Source organism: Typopeltis vanoorti, chromosome 1 (genome assembly GCF_054136105.1).
Source record: "Typopeltis vanoorti isolate ZY-2024b chromosome 1, IOZ_Tvanoo_1.0, whole genome shotgun sequence".
Classification (NCBI taxonomy): Eukaryota; Metazoa; Arthropoda; class Arachnida; order Uropygi; family Thelyphonidae; genus Typopeltis; species Typopeltis vanoorti.
The window spans coordinates 46,727,266-46,749,160 of NC_143549.1; the positions used below are offsets into that span (position 1 = coordinate 46,727,266).

A 21,895-nucleotide genomic window follows, 5' to 3' on the forward strand; every position below is an offset into this window, starting at 1 on the left:
ACATTGAATTGACAGTCATCATCCTTTTCCACAACTGTTAGTCTATTTAGTTCATCCTGCAGGAACTGTACAACATCTTTATTAACAATTGCTCTCTCTTTCTCTCATGTTTAGCATTATCAACTAAAAAAACACTCGATATTCTTTTTGCAAATGATTCCTAATATCAGTGATGTAAAAATTGAACAGCAGTGGTCACTGATGTTCCCCAGCCATCTTTTTGATTTAATTCCATCATGTATTCCTCTTTAATATCTATTAGTCCATGTCACTAGCTTCATGCCAAACTCCATTTGTACCAACTCATGCAATACAGCTCCATGTGCATCCTGTAAAATGCTTTTGACTTACTGTTACCTTACTGTAGAAAGTAAGTAAATTATTAAAACAAGATTTCCCCTTCACAAACCCAAGCTGTCCCCAACTGAATATTGTATTCATATTCATCCAGTCCTAAATCCTGTCCCTAACCACCACTACTGAGATATTAATTAGTCTATAATTTGAAGTCTGTCCTGGAGACTTTGTGTAATAGGCTCGCTTTGCTCTTTCCACTCTCATGGCACTCTACCAATGATGAGTCTTAAATTAAATAGTCTAATTAAGGACACTGCTATTTCTCTTGCACTTCTCATAACACACAGGCCAATATCATTTAGTCCCATGGTCAAATTCACATTGGGATTTTTTAATATGTAAAACACTTCAAGTTGATAATTCTATTCTCAATTCAACCCTCATCAGATAACTGATGAGAGTTGAATTGATTACTGCAATATTTCCACCTGGATAATGCACATTTGCAAAGTGGTGTATTTCTGTCAGCTCCTTAGCATCACATTTATTCAAGTTATCCTTCCCTATTCATTCTTCCTCTTTGTTCACTATTTAGCAAAAGAACTCTTTGAGGCTTCCCTTGGTCTACTTTATTAATTTTTACTTATAATCTGATTTTGCCTTCCAAATCCTGAGATGCTGATCTTGAAGCCTCCTTTATTGATTGAAATTCTTTCCCCTTTCTACCTCTTTGGGACCTACACACAGCTGAGACTTAAATTTAAACAATATGGTCAAAGACACTCCCAATGTCCTAGCATCATTCTACATATATAACCTACAAAATTAAGTATAGTTTCTGGGAAAATTCCCATGTTACTCCTCTTAAACACTATTAATATAATTACGGCTATTATAGCCTGTTTTTGTTTAGGAGTGTCCCTTATTTTAATACATTGGCTAACATTACTCAAAAAAGGGATATATATATATATATATATATATTATATAATATATATATATATATATATATATATATTTTTTTTTTAGGGCATTATGGGTGAGTATGGAAGGCAATTATGGCAGAATAAAAGAGGTGGAAAAATTTTGTACATACATACCTTGTTTTTGGTTCTATGATGCCTTCCAATTCCAAGATCTTGCTGAAGGTTGTTTATAAACGGGGGGGGGGGGGGGGGGGGGAGGAGGAACATGGAGGTGTGTTTTGATGCGGGCAATAAGTTTGGAAACCCGAGTTACTATTAATAATATATATATAAATATATATATATATTATTTTGTTTAGGGCCGCATTTTTTGTGGGGGGGAAGGAGGGGAAACGAAGGGGAAGGGTATCTTGTCCCAGTTTCCACATAAGGATACCCTTCCCCCTTCGTTTTTCCCCCCTCCCCACAAAAAATGCGGCCCTAAACAAAATAATATATATATATATATATATATATATATATATATAATATTATTAATAGTAACCCGCTGGGTTTCCAAACTTATTTCCTGCATCAAAACACACCCCCATGTTCCTCCCCCCCCCCCGTTTATAAACAACCTTCAGCAAGATCTTGGAATTGGAAGGCATCATAGAACCAAAAACAAGGTATGTACAAAATTTTTCCATCTCTTTTATTCTGCCATAATTGCCTTCTATACTCACCCAAAATGCCCTAAAATATATATATATATATATATATACCCCTTTTTTGAGTAATGTTAGCCAATGTATTAAAATAAGGGACACTTCTAAACAAAAACAGGCTATAATAGCCATAATTATATTAACCTACAAAATATTTTCTTTTTTTTTTTTTTGCAGGTCCTGTTTAACATTCATAATGAGCAGGCACAAATCATCTCTTGTACTGCCCAAAAGATGGAATAGAAGAATTTCTCATGTCTGTTTGTGTACCAGGCAAATACACCACAAACTGTGGTGTATGTTCTTCGAGTGAAACTATGTAAGTGCAGAGGGGAGGGGAGGACATCTGCTTCAGGTTATTAGAAACCCATAATTGAGGGAAATTCTATATTTGGTTGGAGTGTTTAAATTACTAAAAGGTATAAGGAATTATATATTTCATTGAAGTGTTTAAATTACTAAAAGGTATAAGGAATTCAGGTCTCATTAATATATGTGAAACTATATTAATGAGACCTGAATCCTGCGTAAATGACTGGCATGTGAAGGAAAGAATAGGCATGAATTGAAATACATTCCTTAAATATGGATGAATTGCAATAATTTTTAGTTGTAGTATTATCCGTGTCCAATAAGTTGTTGTGGAATGGGGGGAATTACAACATCCGGTAATCTTTAGTGCACACTTGCATTTATTATTATTAATACAGGCAACTCCAAGGAGACTCATCGAGGGAGGCTCTAAATATCATGTGAAGAATTATTCAGAATTTGTACAGTATCTATCATACTTTGCTTTGAACTCATTAACAGTCATGCACCCACAACAGACTATGGCAGCTTATTCTACTCATTCACTACTCTCCAAGTAAAAAATCTAATGGCTCCTAGTTCTCCCACCACCAGACCTGTTCTGAAAACTTTCCTCTAAATTAATCTTGTAAAAACCCGAGTAATTTGAATGTCTCAATCATATCACCCCTTGTCCAATAAGTTGTTGTGAGATGGGGGAATTACAATATCCAGTAATCTTTAGTGCACACTTGCATTTATTATTATTAATACAGGCAACTCCAAGGAGACTCATCGAGGGAGGCCCTAAATATCATGTGAAGAATTATTCAGAATTTGTACAGTATTTATCATACTTTGCTTTGAACTCATTAACAGTCATGCACCCACAACAGACTATGGCAGCTTATTCTACTCATTCACCACTCTCCAAGTAAAAAATCTAATGGCTCCTAGTTCTCCCACCACCAGACCTGTTCTGAAAACTTTCCTCTGAATTAATCTTGTAAAAACCCGAGTAATTTGAATGTCTCAATCATATCACCCCTTTTCTGTCTATCAACCAATTTCTTTAACCCACAGATCTTCAACCTGTTCTTGTAAGGTTCATTCCATAGACCAGCTATCATCTTGGTCATTCGCCTCTGGATCCTCTCTACCTCCTCCCCATCAAGAAGAAACCCTGGCACCCATATCTGGGCACAGTAGTCAAGATGGGGTCGTATCAAGGCTCAATAAAGAGGAACAATAACCTGCTTTTCTCTGTGCTTGTCAAAGTATTCTTCAGTAAACACGTGATCTGATGGGCTGATTTAGCCAATTTTGCTATGTTCCACCCCAAACTTCAACTCCCTATCCACCAATACTCCCAAATCTCTGGCTTCGTCAATTACCTGGAGTACAGTTCCACCAATGTAGTATAGTGAATAACCTTATACTTTGCCACATTAAACTAACATCCATTCTCCTTAGCCCAGTCTGTCAATCTATCGAAATCATCCTGCAAAATTTTGACATCATGTGTATTCACTATTGCTCCACCCAACTTTGCATCATCGGCAAATAAATGAACAGTTTGTTCCTCTCAGATCCTTTCCTATATCATTAATGAACAAATAAATAGCAGTGGTGCAAGAACAGAACTCTGCGGCACACCACTAGTCACAGGCCTTCTTTCGGACTCTACTCCTGAATAAATAAACTATTCTCTAATATCTCTCCATCAACCACTATATATCCATCCCCATGTGCTGCAGTTTACTGATTAGAAGAATTCCTGTCAAAGGCCTTACCAGTCCAGCAGTATTACTGTAAACACATTACCCCTATCCAATTCAGCTGTCAACGTATTATAAAACATGAGCAAGCTACTGAAGTATGATCTACCCTTCACAAAACAATGCTGGCCCTCCCCATTCAGTATCCCATTTCCATCTATCCATTCCTGCATTTTTTATTATTATTATTATTCAGGCCTCCATGGAGTCAAAAGACTCATCGTGGGGAGGTCCCCCCCCCTAAAAAACACAAAGTCTATCATACCACTCCTTGAACTCATTGACCGTTCTCGCTCTCACCACTCCATCAGGCAATGCATTCCATGGTTCAACCACCCTCCTTCTTTGCTCTTGACTAATTTCTCTAATACCTTGACAATTACTCCTGATTGGTCAGTAATTTGCAACAGCAATCTTAAAGCCTCCTTTATACAATGGGACTATTTTCCCCTCTTTCCACCCGCTTGGGACTAACCCAGAGCTTAAACTTAAATTAAACAATATGGTCAAGGGCACTGACAATTCCTTTGCTGGTTCATGTAAGACTCAAGCTGGTATATCATCCAATCCCACAGATGTATTCACATTAAGGTTCTGTAATATACTATTCACCTTCAAAGTGAGCCATGATCGTCTAGTAGTTAGGCCACAATAACCCAGGTTCGAATCCTGGTCATGGCAGTTTTTTTTGCCAGCCTGGCTGGCTGACTGGATAGGATATCTGATCTTCAGCCAAAAAAGGGTGTGGGTTCAAATCCTGCCATGGGCATGGATGTTTGATTGTCTGTGGAAATATCAGTGGTGGTTGGCAGTAGATGACGTTGCTGTAGTTGTGGTCAGTTGGTGATTGAATGGTGGAGATGGAGTTGTAGAACAGATGCCCTCCCTCGATGAGTCTATGTACTCCCTGGACATGTCGAATAATAATAATAATAATAATTTAATCACCTCAATTCCCGTATAAGCCATTGGTTCCCTAATTCCTGCAATATTATTGTCTGGATGATATACTCTTGCAAAGTGTATTTAAAGTGTAGTTATGATGAACATTTTATGGGGGGGGGGACATATTAGCACTAAAGTGCAAATGATCCTGTACAGTAAAAAAAACATTTATATCCTCCCCAACACACACATGCAAACATGTATGTATGCATTGATGCTCACATACATATAAAACAAAGTAGAACTCTCATTGTAGCATGGATAATAGAAGTATTTGGTGCAATTGGAGATAACTGAAATGAAAATGATGACCCTATGGTGAAAACATTTTTTCTGCCACAAGCTGCTAAAGAAACTGGAAGTTTCACTATTTCAAAATTACTGATAGGGGAAATTTATCCATTCATATATAATGATTGAGACTTTTAAGCTGTTTAAGGGTTTATTACCAGAGGAGATAATAAATCTCTGAGGAGATTTTTCATATGGTAGAATGAGGGGGAAGGAACAAGAATAAGGACAAGGGGCAATCCCGGGAAGTTAAAGTAATGGTTTTGCATGGAGAATGGAAAGAACATGGAATGCATTGCCTAATAATGGTGTGGTACAATAGTGTTGACCTCCCACAATGAGTCTTATGACTCCATGTAGGTCAAGAAGATGATGATGATGATGATAATAATAATAATGAACCAAATTAAATAATGACATGAAAACCTACAAATGCACACTTGTTTGTTTTTTCCTTTCTTTATATATATTTTTATATTTATATATATATATATATATATATATTGATGAAATTTAATGACTAGAAGCTTAGAGATATCAAAATAGAAATATATATCACTTATTACCTCAGTAGAAGAAAACAGTGCTACACCTGTAACAGAAGTCTCAGGTACCATCATATCTCGGGGACTGATAGTGACATTTCCTCTACATCCAACTATCTAAAAAATCAAACTTTAAACTAGAGCAAATATAAACATTATGAAACTACAATAAGGCACCATACATATTTAAATATTTTCATGCTTGCATAATAAATAAAATAAAATGAAATATCAGTGGACTCCATTATATTAATAATTTTGCTAATAAAGATAATACAGTCACAACAATAACTTCAGTTAAAATAAAATCATATCAGTCTTTATTATTCATATAAACAAACCACAGTATAATATATTAAATATATATATTCCCATGTAGAAGTGCTTAAGTTTAAAGGCGGATAAATGGTGAGGCCTTTATGTATCTTTAACGAATGTGGAAAATAGACCAGGACTTTTGGCCTAATGTCCAATCACATTCTTGTGATTGGACATTAGGCCAAATCGCTGAGTATCTTGTTATTAATATCTACCTATACACTGAATGAATGGGAATAGGTTGGGAATTTGGAATTTAGCAGACCCAACTGTATTCTGATTTGTTTAAACTGAAATAAAATGATGGTATAACATGACAATTCTCATTCTGTTTGGAGCACTGCCGGGAATAAACAATTCCTCCCTAATGAGTGTTCGGAATACCTATGCAAGCATATACTTGAGAAAAAGCTAAGAAAATGTGAGAAAGAAGCAAGGAAAAGAGCAAGTTGGATTTGGGATAAACAGGTGTTGTCAGTATCATATTTTTGCTTTAAGACAGATAGCTGAAAAATCATGGTAATATAACAAAGATCTGTATTTAAGTTTTGCAGATCAAGAAAAGGCTTATAACAAGGTACCAAGAGAGAAGATGCCTAAAGTGCTATACGAGGGCGGTCTGAAAAGTTCTTGGCCTAACAATGAAAAATCAAATTAATAATTTCAAAATTATTTTTATTTTTCAACATAATCTCCCTTAAAACTAATACATTTATTCTGGCAATGCTCCAGCACCATTATCCTGTCCCTGTAGTGGTTCTCAGTAAGATCTGCAAAATACTCCTCTACAGCTGTAATCACCTCTTGATTCGAAGAAAAACGCTGACCAGCGAGGAAGAGTTTTAGTTTTGGGAAGAGATAGAAGTCAGAGGGGCTAAGTCTGAAGAATAAGGTGGATGTTCCAACAATTCATAGTGCAGATCCCTTAATTTTCCCATTGCCAAAACACCTTTGTGGGCAGGTGCATTGTCCTGATGAAAGATGATTTTCCCCCCCTGCAAACCGAGTCTTTTCTCATGAATTTTCGTCTGGTCTGATTAAAAGATCAGAATAATATTCCCTGGTTATTGTTTTACTCTTTTCAAAATAATTAATAAACAAAATGCCTTTAGCATCCCAAAACACCGATGCCATGACCTTTCCTGCTGATGGAACCAACATTGTCTTCTTTGGCACTGAACAACCAGCTTCTGTCCAGTATTTTGGCTGCTGTTTGGATTCTGTGTAATGGTGAATCCATAGTAATAAATCTATGCACAAAATCAGTTTTATTCTTGCTAAAATGCTCCAAGCACTATTCAGAGATTTTCATGGGAGTGCACTTTTGATCTGCTGTGAGCAAGCGTGGCATCCATCTTGTGCAAAGCTTTCTCATTTGCAATTCTTCATGCAAAATATATCCTACACATTCTTTTGAAAAGCCTATAGTCTCAGCAATTTTGCGCACTTTGACTCACCGGTCATCCAATATTATATCGCACACTTGATTTCAATGATTTCTGGTGTTGTTACACTTTTTGGATGTCATTCACATGGATCATCTTCAAGGCTGGTACGACCATGTTTAAACTTTGCATCCCACTTCTTAATTATTGAAAATGAAGGAGAAGAGTGCCCATAAACTTTTATGAACTTCGAATGAATTTCTTTTGCCATTAAACCTTCTTTTACAAAAAATTTTATAACTGCACGATACTCAATTTTATCTATTTCAAGGGATACAGATAACATTTTTGCTTCAGACAGCTGTATAAAACAAACTACTTGATAGAATGACTTTCAATTTCACATTGATGCTTATGACAGATGTACCAACTTAGAGAATAAAAAAATCATGCTGATAATGTTGCCATCTATGGTCGAGGCTGAGAACGTTTCAGACCACCCTGTTTTGCTGCTATTTATTCCAAAATTTCCTCTTCAAAATCCTCATTTTCATTACACTATTGAGATTATAGTCAACAGATGCAAACTCTTCATAATTTGTGATATGGTTCATGTCTAATGGGATGTCATTCATTTGCACTATCGGTCATATCTGGCATAATTCATGATTTAATGCATAAAACCACAGTGAGAGCACAATGGTTTTGAACGGTGTTGCTTATTCCTCATTAACTATTGGCTATAAACTGAGCTTCTTGTAAAAGATAAGTTTTGCACCGACTTCCTTATCAAGTGTAAGAACCAGTAACATTTTTCTTGATTTCCATTCAATTCAATGTACTAAATCATAGGCCAATCCTTAAAAAATTAAGATGTCATCCATTCATTTTTTGTTTGCATTGCACTGAAAGGGTAAACTCCCCATTTCTAATCTCTTTATAGCATCAAAGTCTGGTCTTTTCTCCAATAACTAACGGCTTTTATTTATCAGTTCTTCACATATTTGAACAGCATAACACTGTTATACGATCCCCTTCACAATGATCCAAACTGTGTTGCATGTTTATAATATGGAACCATCCAATGTGGTGTGATAAAATAGCCCTATTTTGTCAGCATTTTAGATGTTACCAGGACTGAATTTTTGAAGCAAGATGATATAATTTTTCTAACCCTCCATGTGGTAGATGTTACTGGCTGGTCAAATTAAATAACATTGTGACCTAAATAAATGAAGAAAATTCTCATTATATTCATGTTCTTCTAGACTTGACCCCATAAGATAGCTATCCAGATTAACACTGGTGGACCAATTATCTGGAATCCTCTGTAATTTTAAATAAATCAGTAGAAGTCTACAGGCTTCTCTAACTAAACAGAATAACAGACAATAAATTTGGCATAAAAATCAGCAATAAACTGACAGAGATAATAAAACTAGACAGAAACACTGAAAACACCTCAATATGTATGGAAAATCTACACAACAAAGATTGCATTTCAGCTATTGAAGCACAATTATTAATGAAGATAAATTAAATATGGAAAAAGATGACAGCAAAGCAGGTATAATAGAAAGTCAATTAAATACATTAATATGGAATAAGAGGAATTAGTCAAACCCTAAACTTGCTGTGTACAAGACAGTGAGTGTTCAAATAATTTTTTTTTTTAATTTATGGATCTGAAGAGATGGGTCAGAAATATCAAAGACCGGAGACAACAGATATGAGAGTATAAATTAAAGATACCAAAAAATTATATACTCGATTTAATCCTTTATCAAAGTGTAAGCAAACAAAGTTTGTGCCTGAAGTATTTTCAAGACTGAGGCAACTCATATATAGAAGCCAATGACTAATCACTTGCCTTGGTATCCCATAATACAAAGACACATCCTTATGGACATGTATAATGCTATGCATTATGCAAGGCCGTATTCATGGGTGTGCGAACTGTGCGGTGGCACAGGGCCCCGCAAAGCGCAAAAAATTTAAAAAATAAAATCAATTAATTTTTGTTAAAATTATTATATAAATTAATATTGTAATTATTATATAAAAAATATTATTATATAGAAAAATATATGTATATATTACAACCAACTATTGTTGTTATAGTAAGCGAAATAAGATTGTAGCGGTAGTATTTGAAACTACTCTAAGATATTTTGTAAACTGGTTTCAAGAGGAAAATACAAGATTGGATAGATGAAAATGGGATACTATATATCGGGGACAGCATGGTTTTGTGAAGGGTAAGTCATGCCTCAGTAACTTGCTCACGTATTATAACACAGTGACGGCTGAAATGGATAAGGGTAATGGGTTTACAGTAATTCTACTGGACCTTGCTAAGGCCTTTGACAGGATACCACATGGAATTCTAATCAGTAAAATGCAACATATGGGGATGGATATAGGGTTGGTGAGACGGATAGGAGGGTAGTTGATGGAGAGATATCAGAGAGTGGTTTATTCAGGAGTAGAGTCCACAAGACGGCCTGTGACTAGTGGTGTGCCACAAGGATCTGTTCTTGGACCACTGCTGTTTAATTTGTTCATTAATGATATAGGAAAGGATCTGAGAGGAACAGTTCATTTGTTTGTGGATGATGCAAAGTTGGGTAGGGCAATAGTGAATGCAGATGATGTCAAAATTTTGCAGGATGATTTGGATAGATTGGAGGTCTGGGCTAAGGAGAATGGATGTCAATTTAATGTGGCAAAATGTAAGGTTATACATTTTGGGGTGAAAAGATTAGCAGCAGTTTACTACATTGGTGGAACTGTACTCCAGGAAATTGATGAGGCACGAGATATAGGAGTGTTGGTGGATAAGGAGTTGAAGTTTGACAGGCCGTCTTGTGGACTCTACTCCTGAATAAACCACTCTCTGATATCTCTCCATCAACCACCCTCCTATCCATCTCTCAACCTCCTCCCCATCAAGAAGAAACCCAGGTGACCAAATCTGGGCACAGTAGTCGAGATGGGGTATTATCAAGGCTCGATACAGAGGAACAATAACATGCTTGTCTCTGCTTGTCAACATATTCTTCAGCGACCAAGTGATTTGATGAGCTGATTTGGCCACCTGGGTTTCTTCTTGATAGGGAGGAGGTTGAGAGGATCCCGAGGCGAGTGACCAAGATGATAGCAGGTCTGTGGAATGAACCTTATGAGAACAGGTTGAGGATTTGTGGGTTGCAAAAATTGGTTGATAGGCAGAGGAGGGGAGATATGATTGAGACATTCAAATTACTGAAGATTTTCTATAAAATTAATTCAGAAGATATTTTTGAGAACAGGGCTGGTTGTGGGAGGTCTAGGGGACATCCATGGAAGCTGGACAAAAGTGTAGTTAGTAAGGGTGTTAGAGCTGGGTTCTGTACTTTTAGAGTGATGAATGAGTGGAATGGGCTGCCAGAGTCTGTGGTGGATGCTGTGACAGTGAATGAGTTTAAGGCGAGGTATGATAGATACTGTATGAATGTCGAATAGTTGTGATGAAAATGATTTGGGGCCTCCCTCGATGAGTCTAAGGACTCCCTGGAGTTGCCCGTAATAATAATAATATATAACAATATCGTACAACATAGTGTTAAATAGGAAAAAGTGCATTTTAAAACAAGTGTTTTTAACAATTTTAAGGAGTTTTTTGATTTTATGAACAAGTAAGTATATACACATACTCTCATGACAATTTTTTTATGTGACATTACTTGCAAAACATCTTAAAAAATATATTTTGTAAACTGGTTTTAGGTTATCTGACATCAGAATTTTTCTTCAATATCAGTTTTCAATCTGTATAAGATTTATTTATTTTCTAATATTATCTATTTTAGATATATTTTATCTATCAGGTAACTAATTTTGTTTTAATTTATTAACTTATTTTATAATTAAATCTATCGTATTTAATTCTAGAGTATGACTAATCGTGAGAGAGATTATTATGGAAGAAAATACCCAAGTGGGCATGAAAAACGAAAGCGAAAACAAGAAAAAGAAGCAGCTGAGGAACGTCAAAGAAATTCACTGTATAAATTTATGAAGTTGAACTCATATGTTTGTTCAGATATATCAGTTGATAACGGGAGTTCTGAAATAACTACAAACAGTTCTTCGGCTTCAACATGAATAAATGATGAGAGTTCTGAAATACTCAAAGGAAGGGGAGAACATGACGCGTTTGGTCAAACAATGAGTACTGAAGATCCTAAAACTGAGACACCAGAGGAGGGTGAACTATTTACTATTGATGATCCAGCAACATGGCCCAAAATTTAAACAACGCAACACTAACACAAATTGTACAATGTGGTCCACTGTCTCCTCCAACTGAAAATGATTTTCCAAAAGATGACAACAAGAGGTGTTTTTCCACAGCTCACAATGTTAGGACAATTGCAAATGGGGAGAAGCAAAACAGAAGATGGCTTGTATATTCAAACTCTTCCAACTCTATTTTTTGTTTTTGTTGCAAATTATTTTCTTCTGATGATAATTTTTTATCTAATAATGGCTTTTCTGACTGGCGACATGTAAGTGAAAGATTAAAGTCGCACTAATGAAATCCAGTGCACATGAAATGTGACACAAATGGAATGTAATTTAAAAAAAAATCACAATACAATCGATCAGGCAAATCAAAATGTCATAAAATTTGAAGCAGAACAGTTAAGAAATGTTTTAAGTGTTATAGTTGCAGCAATTCTTTATTTATCCGAACATAATTTAGCTTTTAGAGGTAATTTTGAAACTTTGTACACAGCCCATAATGGTAATTTTTTTGGAATCATAGAATTAAATGCAGAATTTGATCCACTTTTAAAAGATCATTTAATGCGATGTTCGAAATATATATATAGGCAAGAAGCAAAATTCATATCTATCACCCATTGTGAAAAATGAATTAATTGTTGATATGGGAACCAAAATTCAACAAAATATTGTAAATATGATACGACAGGCAAAGTACTATTCAATAATTCTCGTACTCCTGATGTTAGTCATCAGGAGCAAATTTCAGTAATTTTTAGATTTTTACATATATTTGAAGCAGATATTGTAATTCGTGAACACTTCTTGACGCTTTTAACAACTAATGACACTACTGGTAAGGTATATATGAAAATATAAAATCACTTTTGACCAAATTAAATCTTAAATTGTCAGATTGTAGAGGGCAAGAGTATGATAACGGAGCGAATATGAAAGGAGTATATAAGGGAGTCCGTGCTTACATTTTAAATGAAAATGAAAAAGCATTTTATACTCCTTACGCCTGTCATAATTTAAATTTGATTTTAGGAGATGTCGCAAAATCATCAATTATAGCAATAATTTTTTTAATGTTATACAAAAAAAAATATATACATTATTTGCTGCCTCAACTTCACGTTGGGACATATTAAAGAAATTTGTTAAACAATTAACTCCAAAACCGTTATGTGATACAAGATGGGAATGTAGAATAGAATCAGAGCTGTACATTTTCAAATTCCAGAATTTTAAATGCACTAAAAGAATTATTTAAAGCAGCATCATATAATACTATCAAAGTAGAAGTGGTTTCAATATATGAACAAATAGATTCATTTGAGTTTATACCAAGCCTTGTAATTTGGTATGAGCTTTTGTCAAAAGTTAATTTAGTAAGTAAAGTATTACAAAATGCAAAAATTCCCCATAGACGTAGCAACTAAGCATATTAAAGAGTTAGTGCAGTACTTTGAAGAGCAGAGAATATCAGGATTTGATAGCTGTTTTGAGATTGCTAAAGAACTATCAAATCTATTAGAAATTGAATTTAAAGAAAGTCGAGTACGTCAAAGAAAAGTATTTTTTGATTATGAAACGCCTGATAAATCACACATGGGTGATAAAGATAATTTTAGGATAAATTTCTTTTTTGTAATTTTAGAAACTGCTCTACAATCTGTTAAAAAAAAAATTTGAATTGTACGAAATTCACGAAAAATCATTTGGATTTCTTTATGATATGAAATTAATAAGAAAAATGACAGAAATGAATTAAAATTTTGCTGCAAACAGCTGTATCAAAAATTAAATACAGATATTGATGAATCTGAATTTTACAATGAATTAATTATTTTTAGAAATATTGTTCCAGAAGATGCACCCATTTAATATTTTAAAATTCATAATTCCAAATAATTTGCTGGATATTTATCCAAATATTACTATGACATTTAAAATATTATTGACCAGTCCAGTTACGGTCACATCAGCAGAAAGGTCATTTTCCAAATTAAAATGAATAAAAACCTATTTGCGATCTATGTCTCAAGAACGTTTGTCGTCCCTGGCAATAATATCTATAGAGCATGAAATTGCAAAAAATTTGAATTTTGATAGCGTTATAAATGATTTTATTAATAAGGGCATTAGGTTAAATAAAATTTAATATATTAGGATTTCTTTTAAATCTTATAAGTTGTTATACATATATTTCATTCTTTATAGCAAAAATGGATATTTTTTTCATATTTTTATATTATTATTTATATTATTAAATAAATCATTGTTCTGATGTATTTATATGATAATGTGTACTTACATAATAAAATAATATATCATGTACATACAAACACATTTATTTTTTAACTCATTTTTTCCCTTTACTTAAATTGATGCTAAAGAGCATACTTATTTATGTGCATAAATATTTTTCGTATTTGATTTAATTAATTAATTAACAAGATATTCTTCCATTTAAAATTTCCATAAATGTTACTAACTTTCAGGGGCCCTGCTTTTCCATTTCGCACAGGGCTCCGCAAAATGTAGAAACGGGGCTGGCATTATGGGAAGGGATACTACCCAGACTTGTTTCATTCTTTATTGAGGTCATCAGTGGGAGCCAGACTCAAAGGTGATATTAAGATTGAAGTAATGCAGAAGTCATACTTTCATATATGAGTAGCCAAAACGTGTTACACCTTATTATTAAAATACTCTAAATTAGAGATAATTGTTGGAATTTTTTCCACTCGGTTCTACTATAAATTAAAGATACCAAGAAATTATATACTTGATTAATCCTTTATCCAAGTGTAAGCAAATCCACGTAGAAAAACTTCCAACAACTATCTCTGATCCAGAGTATTTTAATAATAAGTTGTAACACCTTTTGGCTACTCATATATGAAAGTATGACTTCTGCATTACTTCAATTATGTGGTGTACCACAAAGATAAGTCCTTCGTCCACTGTTATTCAATCTGTATATTAATGATATGGAAGGATTTGACATACAGCTATTTGCTGATGATCCAAAGATAGAAGGGGTAATCAGGAACACTGCTGATATGCAGTACTTGCAGAATGATTTGAATAGGCTGGGATTGTGGGTATGGGAAAATGAATGTCAGTTCAACAACAGTAAATGTAAAGTTATTCACTTTGGCATAATTAGATATCCAACATCTTATTATATTGGTTTATTATGATAGAAAAAACTGATCAGGCTAGGAAACTTGGAGTGTTAGTAGATAGCAAGTTGAAGTTCCAGGGGCCATGCAGTGAAGATTGCAAGTACAACTCAAAAGATAATTGCAATGATGAAATGAACTTTCACATGTAAAGATAAGGTTGCCATGATCAGACCTCATTTGGACTATTGTGTGCAAATCTGGTCTCCTGGTTTCTGTTGTGATTCTGACACAGGGGAGAGAGTGCAAAGGAGAGTGTTAAAAATGATATCAGGATTGTGGTATATTGATTATGAAGACAGATTGAGAATTTGTAGACTGCAGATACTAGCAAACAGAAGAAAGAAGGGTGATATGATTAAGACTTACAAACTTCTGAAAGGTGCATACGGAATTTCAACTGATGGAATTTTTTAATTTATGGAAAGTGGGAAAAGGACTTGTCCTTTCCCCACTCAGTCCTTGGAAACTGAGAACAAATGCTGCTAAGAAGGGGGTGAGGGCTAGATTTTTCTCTCATTGGTGTGCGATTGGAATGGATTACCATTGGATATTGTGTGTGTGCAAGCAGCGTGAATGAATTCAAGAACAACTATGATAGCTGCTGTGTATGTGTGTGTATGTATAGTATGTAGCCTCCCTTGAGTCCCTGACTCCCTGGAGGTCTCTCTAATTAATAATAATTTATAGGAACTCATATTACAGCTGCTCAGCATCCTTTTACAGTCGAATTGCATACACCCTGAATCCTGCTACTCCAAGTCATCTTTCATTCTTTCCACCTCATTTCTGTGGAACAATCTCCCTCATGAGGCATTTCCAAATGACTACAATCTTCAATAATTCAAGAAGAAAATCAACAGGTTACTGTATTCCCAACTCCCTCGCATGGTATCTGTTTACTGTAGGCTCTTCTGCCTTTTCTGTGTGGGATAAATATAAGAAGAAGGGGGGAAAAAAAGCATTGCACCTCATAGATTACTGCAAAGTTAGAGAGAACACTAAGTTGTAAGAAAAAAGAAGTTCTCTCACTTCATATAGGTTTGATAAGAGCACATTTAGACTAATCTGCACAGATATGGTCACTTGTGTTCTAAGGACATGGAGGAACAAATAAAAAGATCTGGTAGCAGGTAATTGACTTATGGAATTACATAATGAAGAAAGACAGATTTTTTTTTTTTAATGGGTCTTCTACCCAATAAAAGTTATTTGGAAACCTACAGTACATTTGTACTGTGAATAGGCTAAGGATTTTTTTTTTCATATTTATCTTCATAATCAATTTTATTTTATTTTTTGTATTTTTATTTAATTTTATACATAGTCTGGAAACCCTGCTCTAGAGACTATTTCAAGCCACTCACTTCAAGTCTCCAATAAATGGGCACTGAAGTTCATCTCCTACCTAAGTGGTCTAAGTTTGAAGAATAAACAGAAGAGGAGATATGATAGAAACAGCAATGAGATAGAACTTGAAGTCATCTATGGAAGCTAAATAAGGATGTGGTTAAGAAGAATGTGTGATACAGATTCATCTCATAGCATGTTGGTGAGTGTGGAAAGGAATTATTTAGATGTGAGAGTGTCTTTGGTTAATATATTTAAAGAGATATATGATAGGTATTTACACACAGGCAAATAAAAAAGGACCTCCCTTGATGACCAAGAGAAGCCATGATGATAATAAATGTTTTTTAAACAAGGAAAAATGGAATAAAATAATTACTGTTAATATAAGTACTCCTTTATAATTTACAGTCAAATAATTCAACTTCTTTCTTCATGTTTGAATTTTTTTTAATTAATTATTTTTTTCACTGAAATATATTTCAGATGAGGATACTCACAATCACCCTTCCTCTTGGAACAAGAAGAGACAGATCTTCTCTTAGATTTTTATTGGCTAACATTTCCAAAATAATATCAACACCTTTGTTATCTGTCACTTCCTGAAAGCATATAAAAAATAACACATATTAAACTTACTAACTGAATAGCTGACTTAAGTAATAAGTACAACCACAGATTAACAATGCACTATTACTAGATTAATTAGACTTTGTGCTCTCTAATTTTACCACTATTTTAAGTGATTTTTATCCAATTTTAAGTGCCAAATGACAGCACAGCAGTATACATAAAGGAAATGAACAACTCAAGACCGATTGCAAGTACTTTGAGCTTTTCAATAAAAAAGATTTTGTCTACTTTAATATTGGTCAAATCAAGAATCTATATACTAGATACAAATGCAAAGATGAGCAAAAGGAGCAAAGATGGTGGCAACAAAACTGAGTGTTGACAGAATGCTATAATTCTCACTAATTCTGATAGGCTGCCTGAAGCTTAGAAGTGCGATATCTGCAAGCCAGAGATTAGGCAGAAAAAGAGCCTTTAGTTGCTGACAGCAATTAATGGAAAGTCATTAGCTTCTATATACAAGTAGCCTAATCATGAAGAAACTTCACATGCAAACTTTGTTTGCTTAAACCTGGATAAAGGATTAAACAAGAATATAATTTCTTGGTATATTTAATTTAATTTATAACGGTTAAATAAACTTTCAACAAGAGACTTCAGTGTAATTTTTCTGACAGTCAATGCATGCTAATTGCACAAAAACTGATGAATTGGTGATAAAACTCCTGACCAACCAACCTCAGCCAGTCATTCTTTTGTTCCTTGTATCTCTTCTCATTTTCTAAATTCTTGGAAAGTGCACAAACAGCCTAGAACAGCATGTTGTTACACTTGATACCCTTTTTTTTTTTTTTGTATAAAATCAATGTGTTAGAAAAAAAAAAGCAACAACGTCTTGAAGTTAACTTGCTTACTACCAAAATTTCCACTGGCTTCCTCACATACTTGATACTTTTTTGTGTGTAAATTCAATGCAGAAAAAAAAAAAAAAGCAATTCACAATCAGTGTCTCAACATTAAAATGCCTACTACCAAAAATTCCAACGACATTCACAACTACATATCTTGTCAGTCCAAGACGCTATGAAGGCAGACAATAATAAAAAAAAATAAAAATAAATGATGCCATTGTATTGAACTTTCATTCAGCATCAGATGTGACATTGAATGATAATATCTACAAGTTTACTGAACAATGCAAATCTGACACCAGGAGACAATTCCAGTCCAGTGTCACAACTTTGGTTCCAGGAACACATGGAGTAACACAATGAATCTCCCAGCCTAGTCAAAATGAACTTGCAATATGCCAGTGAGAGGATCAGCATTTATAACCAATGTGAATAACATGTCATGGGTATGAGCCCAACCAGATCTCACGTGAATTGGGAACATGGTAGATGATTATGGCAATAACCAGAAGAAAAGCGACAAAGTGGAAACAAAGCATGAACAATCAATTATAAAAAAGGAACACACATGACCCATGCAGCCAACAGTACATCTCACAAAATCTGACTAATTCACTACACCAACACACATGGCCCTCAGTATCAACGTCAACAATGTCCATTACCACCACCAATCTGCAAAAAACTCCTCTACTTTTCCTGATGGAAACCCAAATTTCTATTCCCCCCAATTTCTATTCTACTCACTTGAGCTCTCCCAATGAACATTTTTCACTTCAAAGGTGGGATTTGCGCATATGTTCACTTTGATATACCACATTAAAGAGTGCTCAACTTGGAATCTCCTAAGCTGTCTCTTGGGAGACACTCCTGTCTTTACCCTTCTCCTAATGCCAATTCTGAACTTTGATTTCCTTTCCTTAAATGTTAATATTCTTCAACTGAACTTACCTAACAGTGAAGTCATTTCCTTGGAGGCTTCATGTTCACAGCAATAGCCAACTCTCTCTTTCAACTGAACTGATAAAGCAGGTAGAGAGGTTGAGTAATCTGCCATCACCAATGACTTTACACATGCCTACCAGACAACTCCAACAACTCTGAACAGCCTTGGACCTCTTTCTGAGGAAGAGGACAAACCTTTTGCAGTGTACCTAGATAAATCACCAGTGACTTGTGATCCATCCAGATGAATGTAGTCTGTTCTCTAGGCAGTTAAGACTACAATCTTGTGCTGATTTCTTCCTCCATTAAACAACATGAACACGATCACACATCATATATCATTATAAGAAAGCCAAATGGGATGGGATGATCCATGCAACTACTATGCCGAATTTCTTTGGATAGATTATTGCTTCCAGCCATCTGACTCAAACCTATGTGTTGCATGTATCACTGAAATAATACTTATCAGCAGGAAATATTTATTCTCAATTCTATCCTAAGTTCCTGTCTGCCTATCTATAAGGGTGGTCTGAAAAGTTCTCAGCCTAAAAATGAAAAAACAAATTCATAATTTCAAAATTATTTTTATTTTTCAACATGATCTCCCTTAAGACTAATACATGTATTCCAGTGATGCTCCAGTACCCCTTTAGTGATTCTCAGTAAGATCTGCAAAATACCCTTCAACAGCTGCAATCACCTCTTGATTCGAAGAAAAACGCTGACCAGCAAGGAACTGTTTTAGTTTGGGAAGAGATAGGTCAGAGGGAACCAAATCTGGGGAATAAGGTGGATGTTCCAATAATTCACAGTGCATATTGTTAGAAAGTGAATGAAGCCTGCCTCTGCTAGACAGACCCTCGTTCAGGATCTAACAAGAACAGAGCCTAAATTTAGATTTTTTTAAATTTTCTATTAAGTGTATATCTATTCACCCAATGGAGAGGACACATTGTAAAATATTAATATGTGTGAATTAAAATGAAAATATATGTGTGTAAATTGGAAGTGGAAAATAATGTGTAAACAGAAACAGAAGAATAATATGTGTAAGTGGCAACAAAAAAAAAAAAAAAAAGGGAAATGTTGACAATCAACCCAAGGACAGATTCTATGAAACTGTGCATGCCACAGTGATGACTAAGTGCCATAAGGCTAAACCCATTGTTGAACCTTACAAGCAAGATTTCGCAACTTCTCTGGGAGGAGCTCTCTCACGGGTTTGAGATGAAAGTCTTCGATGTGACTGTAAGCTGCAGGAGAAAAAGGGAGTTGATGGTCGGAAAATCGAGAGAGTGGGGAAAGAAGGTGAAAGAAGTATGACATGAGAAGGAGGTCATCTGAAAAAAAAAAAAGAACATTCAAGTGCAGACTGACGAAAAAAAGGATCAGATCCAAAATGAAACCCAAACCGTGACGTCCCTCCTGTAGGGTACAGAAGTTCCAGACAAGCACCTCAGATGTTTCCCAACAACGGCGAAAATCCACTGCGCATTAATCCATGAGATGGGAAAGCAATCTGCAGAGTGAACAAAGGTCCAACCAGGATAATGCACATAACTCACACGTGGTGATTGAGTGAGACTGTATGCTGCAAGAAATGGTAAGGTAATTTTGACCTATCTAAAGTTGTTCAAGAGGGAGCGTTGAATAAAAAATTCAGTTTAAGCACATTTGCAGAAAGGAAGACTGGGACTATTTTGTTAGTCAGTAGAACCTTTAGGGACAATGGACTGGTAGTCCGAAGAGATATGTTATGTGATCCTTGCAGAAAAAATCTGCATGTGTATGTTACCTTAGCTGTCTTCCTAAAGATGCATGTCTAGACAATTCTTAGTATATACCTATGTGCATGCTTTCTCTTAGAAGATAATAGATATGTCATATTCTGAAATTGTCATGTAATACTACTTAAAGTGTTTCTAATTTAAGGGAATTAACGAATTGATTGATTTATGTTTCATGTATACTGATAGTGTAAAATAAAACTTTATGTTTATACTTGAAACCTGGTCATCGAATTGTGTTTGAGAATGACATTGCCACTCACCAAAATACGGACCATGACAAAAAGGGGAAAGAGTGATTAAGTAATATTAAGGCTAGAAAAGGGCACGACTGCAATCTCCCAAAAATCCAGACACCATCCTGCCTGATTAGAGTCAAGCAGGATAGTTATCTAGATTAGGGAAAGGGCCCACAGTTTAGTAAGATAGACAACTCTAACTGGCACAGAACAAATAAATTTGTTAGAGTCCGTGACCCAGGGATAATTTTAGGATCCCTAGCCACAAGAAAGCAATTGATAAGTCATATTCAAAATTGAGAACCAATGCTCACAAAGCACCAGTCTAACAATGGTGCAGCCGACAGGATGTGACTAGGTCCAAAGAAAAACACATAATAATTTTGATCTATCACAGTGAGCAGGTCTCAATCTCAAACACAACAACTAGGCAGTGCAAAAATAATAGATAGAATAAGCAAAGAGTACAGGTATGGCTACACCATCGAGTTCAGAACTGAGTGACCCAGATTTCTTAAAAAGCATAAACCCCCAACAAATTATTCCCCAATTCTCCGGAGATGATACCGATGATGTCAGAGCATTTTTTGACTATGTAGAGGAACTCGGAAAAATAGAACATTGGAGGGACTTTCAGCTACTCATCCTCCTTCACAGCAAACTAGTTGGTAGGGTAAAATCCTTTTTCTACTCATCGCCCATACTAAAGCAAACACTAGAATACCAAAGATTTAAAGAAGCCCTAATCCTCCAGTTTTCAAAAACAAAAAATGTTGGACCCAACCTTTGGAAACTCCAAAAGGTAGTCCAGAAAGAAAAGGAAGGAGTTTCTGAATTTTACAACAGGCTAATCACTCTGGCGTACCTGACAAGGAAAGATGTCACCTCGATTGGGCCGTTTTTCAACACTTCCGAATTGGGCTAAAGCAAGATCTGAAAGGAACAGCATCTGGAAAAGGAATAAGTAATCTGAAAAGCTGCTATGATGCAATATTAGAGAGAGAACAGTTGCTTGGGGATATTTGTCCTGCAACTGCCATAGGCTCCATCAATGTGATCAGAGACAACAGGGATACCAATAAGGACCACACACCAAACAAAACAGAATTAGATAGGAAGGACAGACAAAGGTGCCAAAGAA

The 21,895-nt window shown here is 35.1% G+C and overlaps 1 protein-coding gene across 3 annotated transcripts in view; it reads right to left on the reverse strand.

Moving 5' to 3' along the window:
• LOC150109948 (zeta-crystallin-like) overlaps positions 1–21,895 on the reverse strand; it is a 162,211-nt gene that overhangs the window by 37,139 nt on the left and 103,177 nt on the right. For 2 of the 3 annotated variants that reach the window (XM_090397366.1, XM_090397357.1), the window contains exons 6-7: positions 16,797–16,898; positions 5,802–5,897 (exon numbers count right to left, since the gene is read on the reverse strand). In XM_090397366.1, coding sequence (XP_090253492.1) covers positions 5,802–5,897; positions 16,797–16,898 — 198 coding nt within the window. The remainder of the gene's footprint in view (positions 1–5,801; positions 5,898–16,796; positions 16,899–21,895) is intronic. The other variant, XR_016548769.1, reaches the window with a different exon arrangement.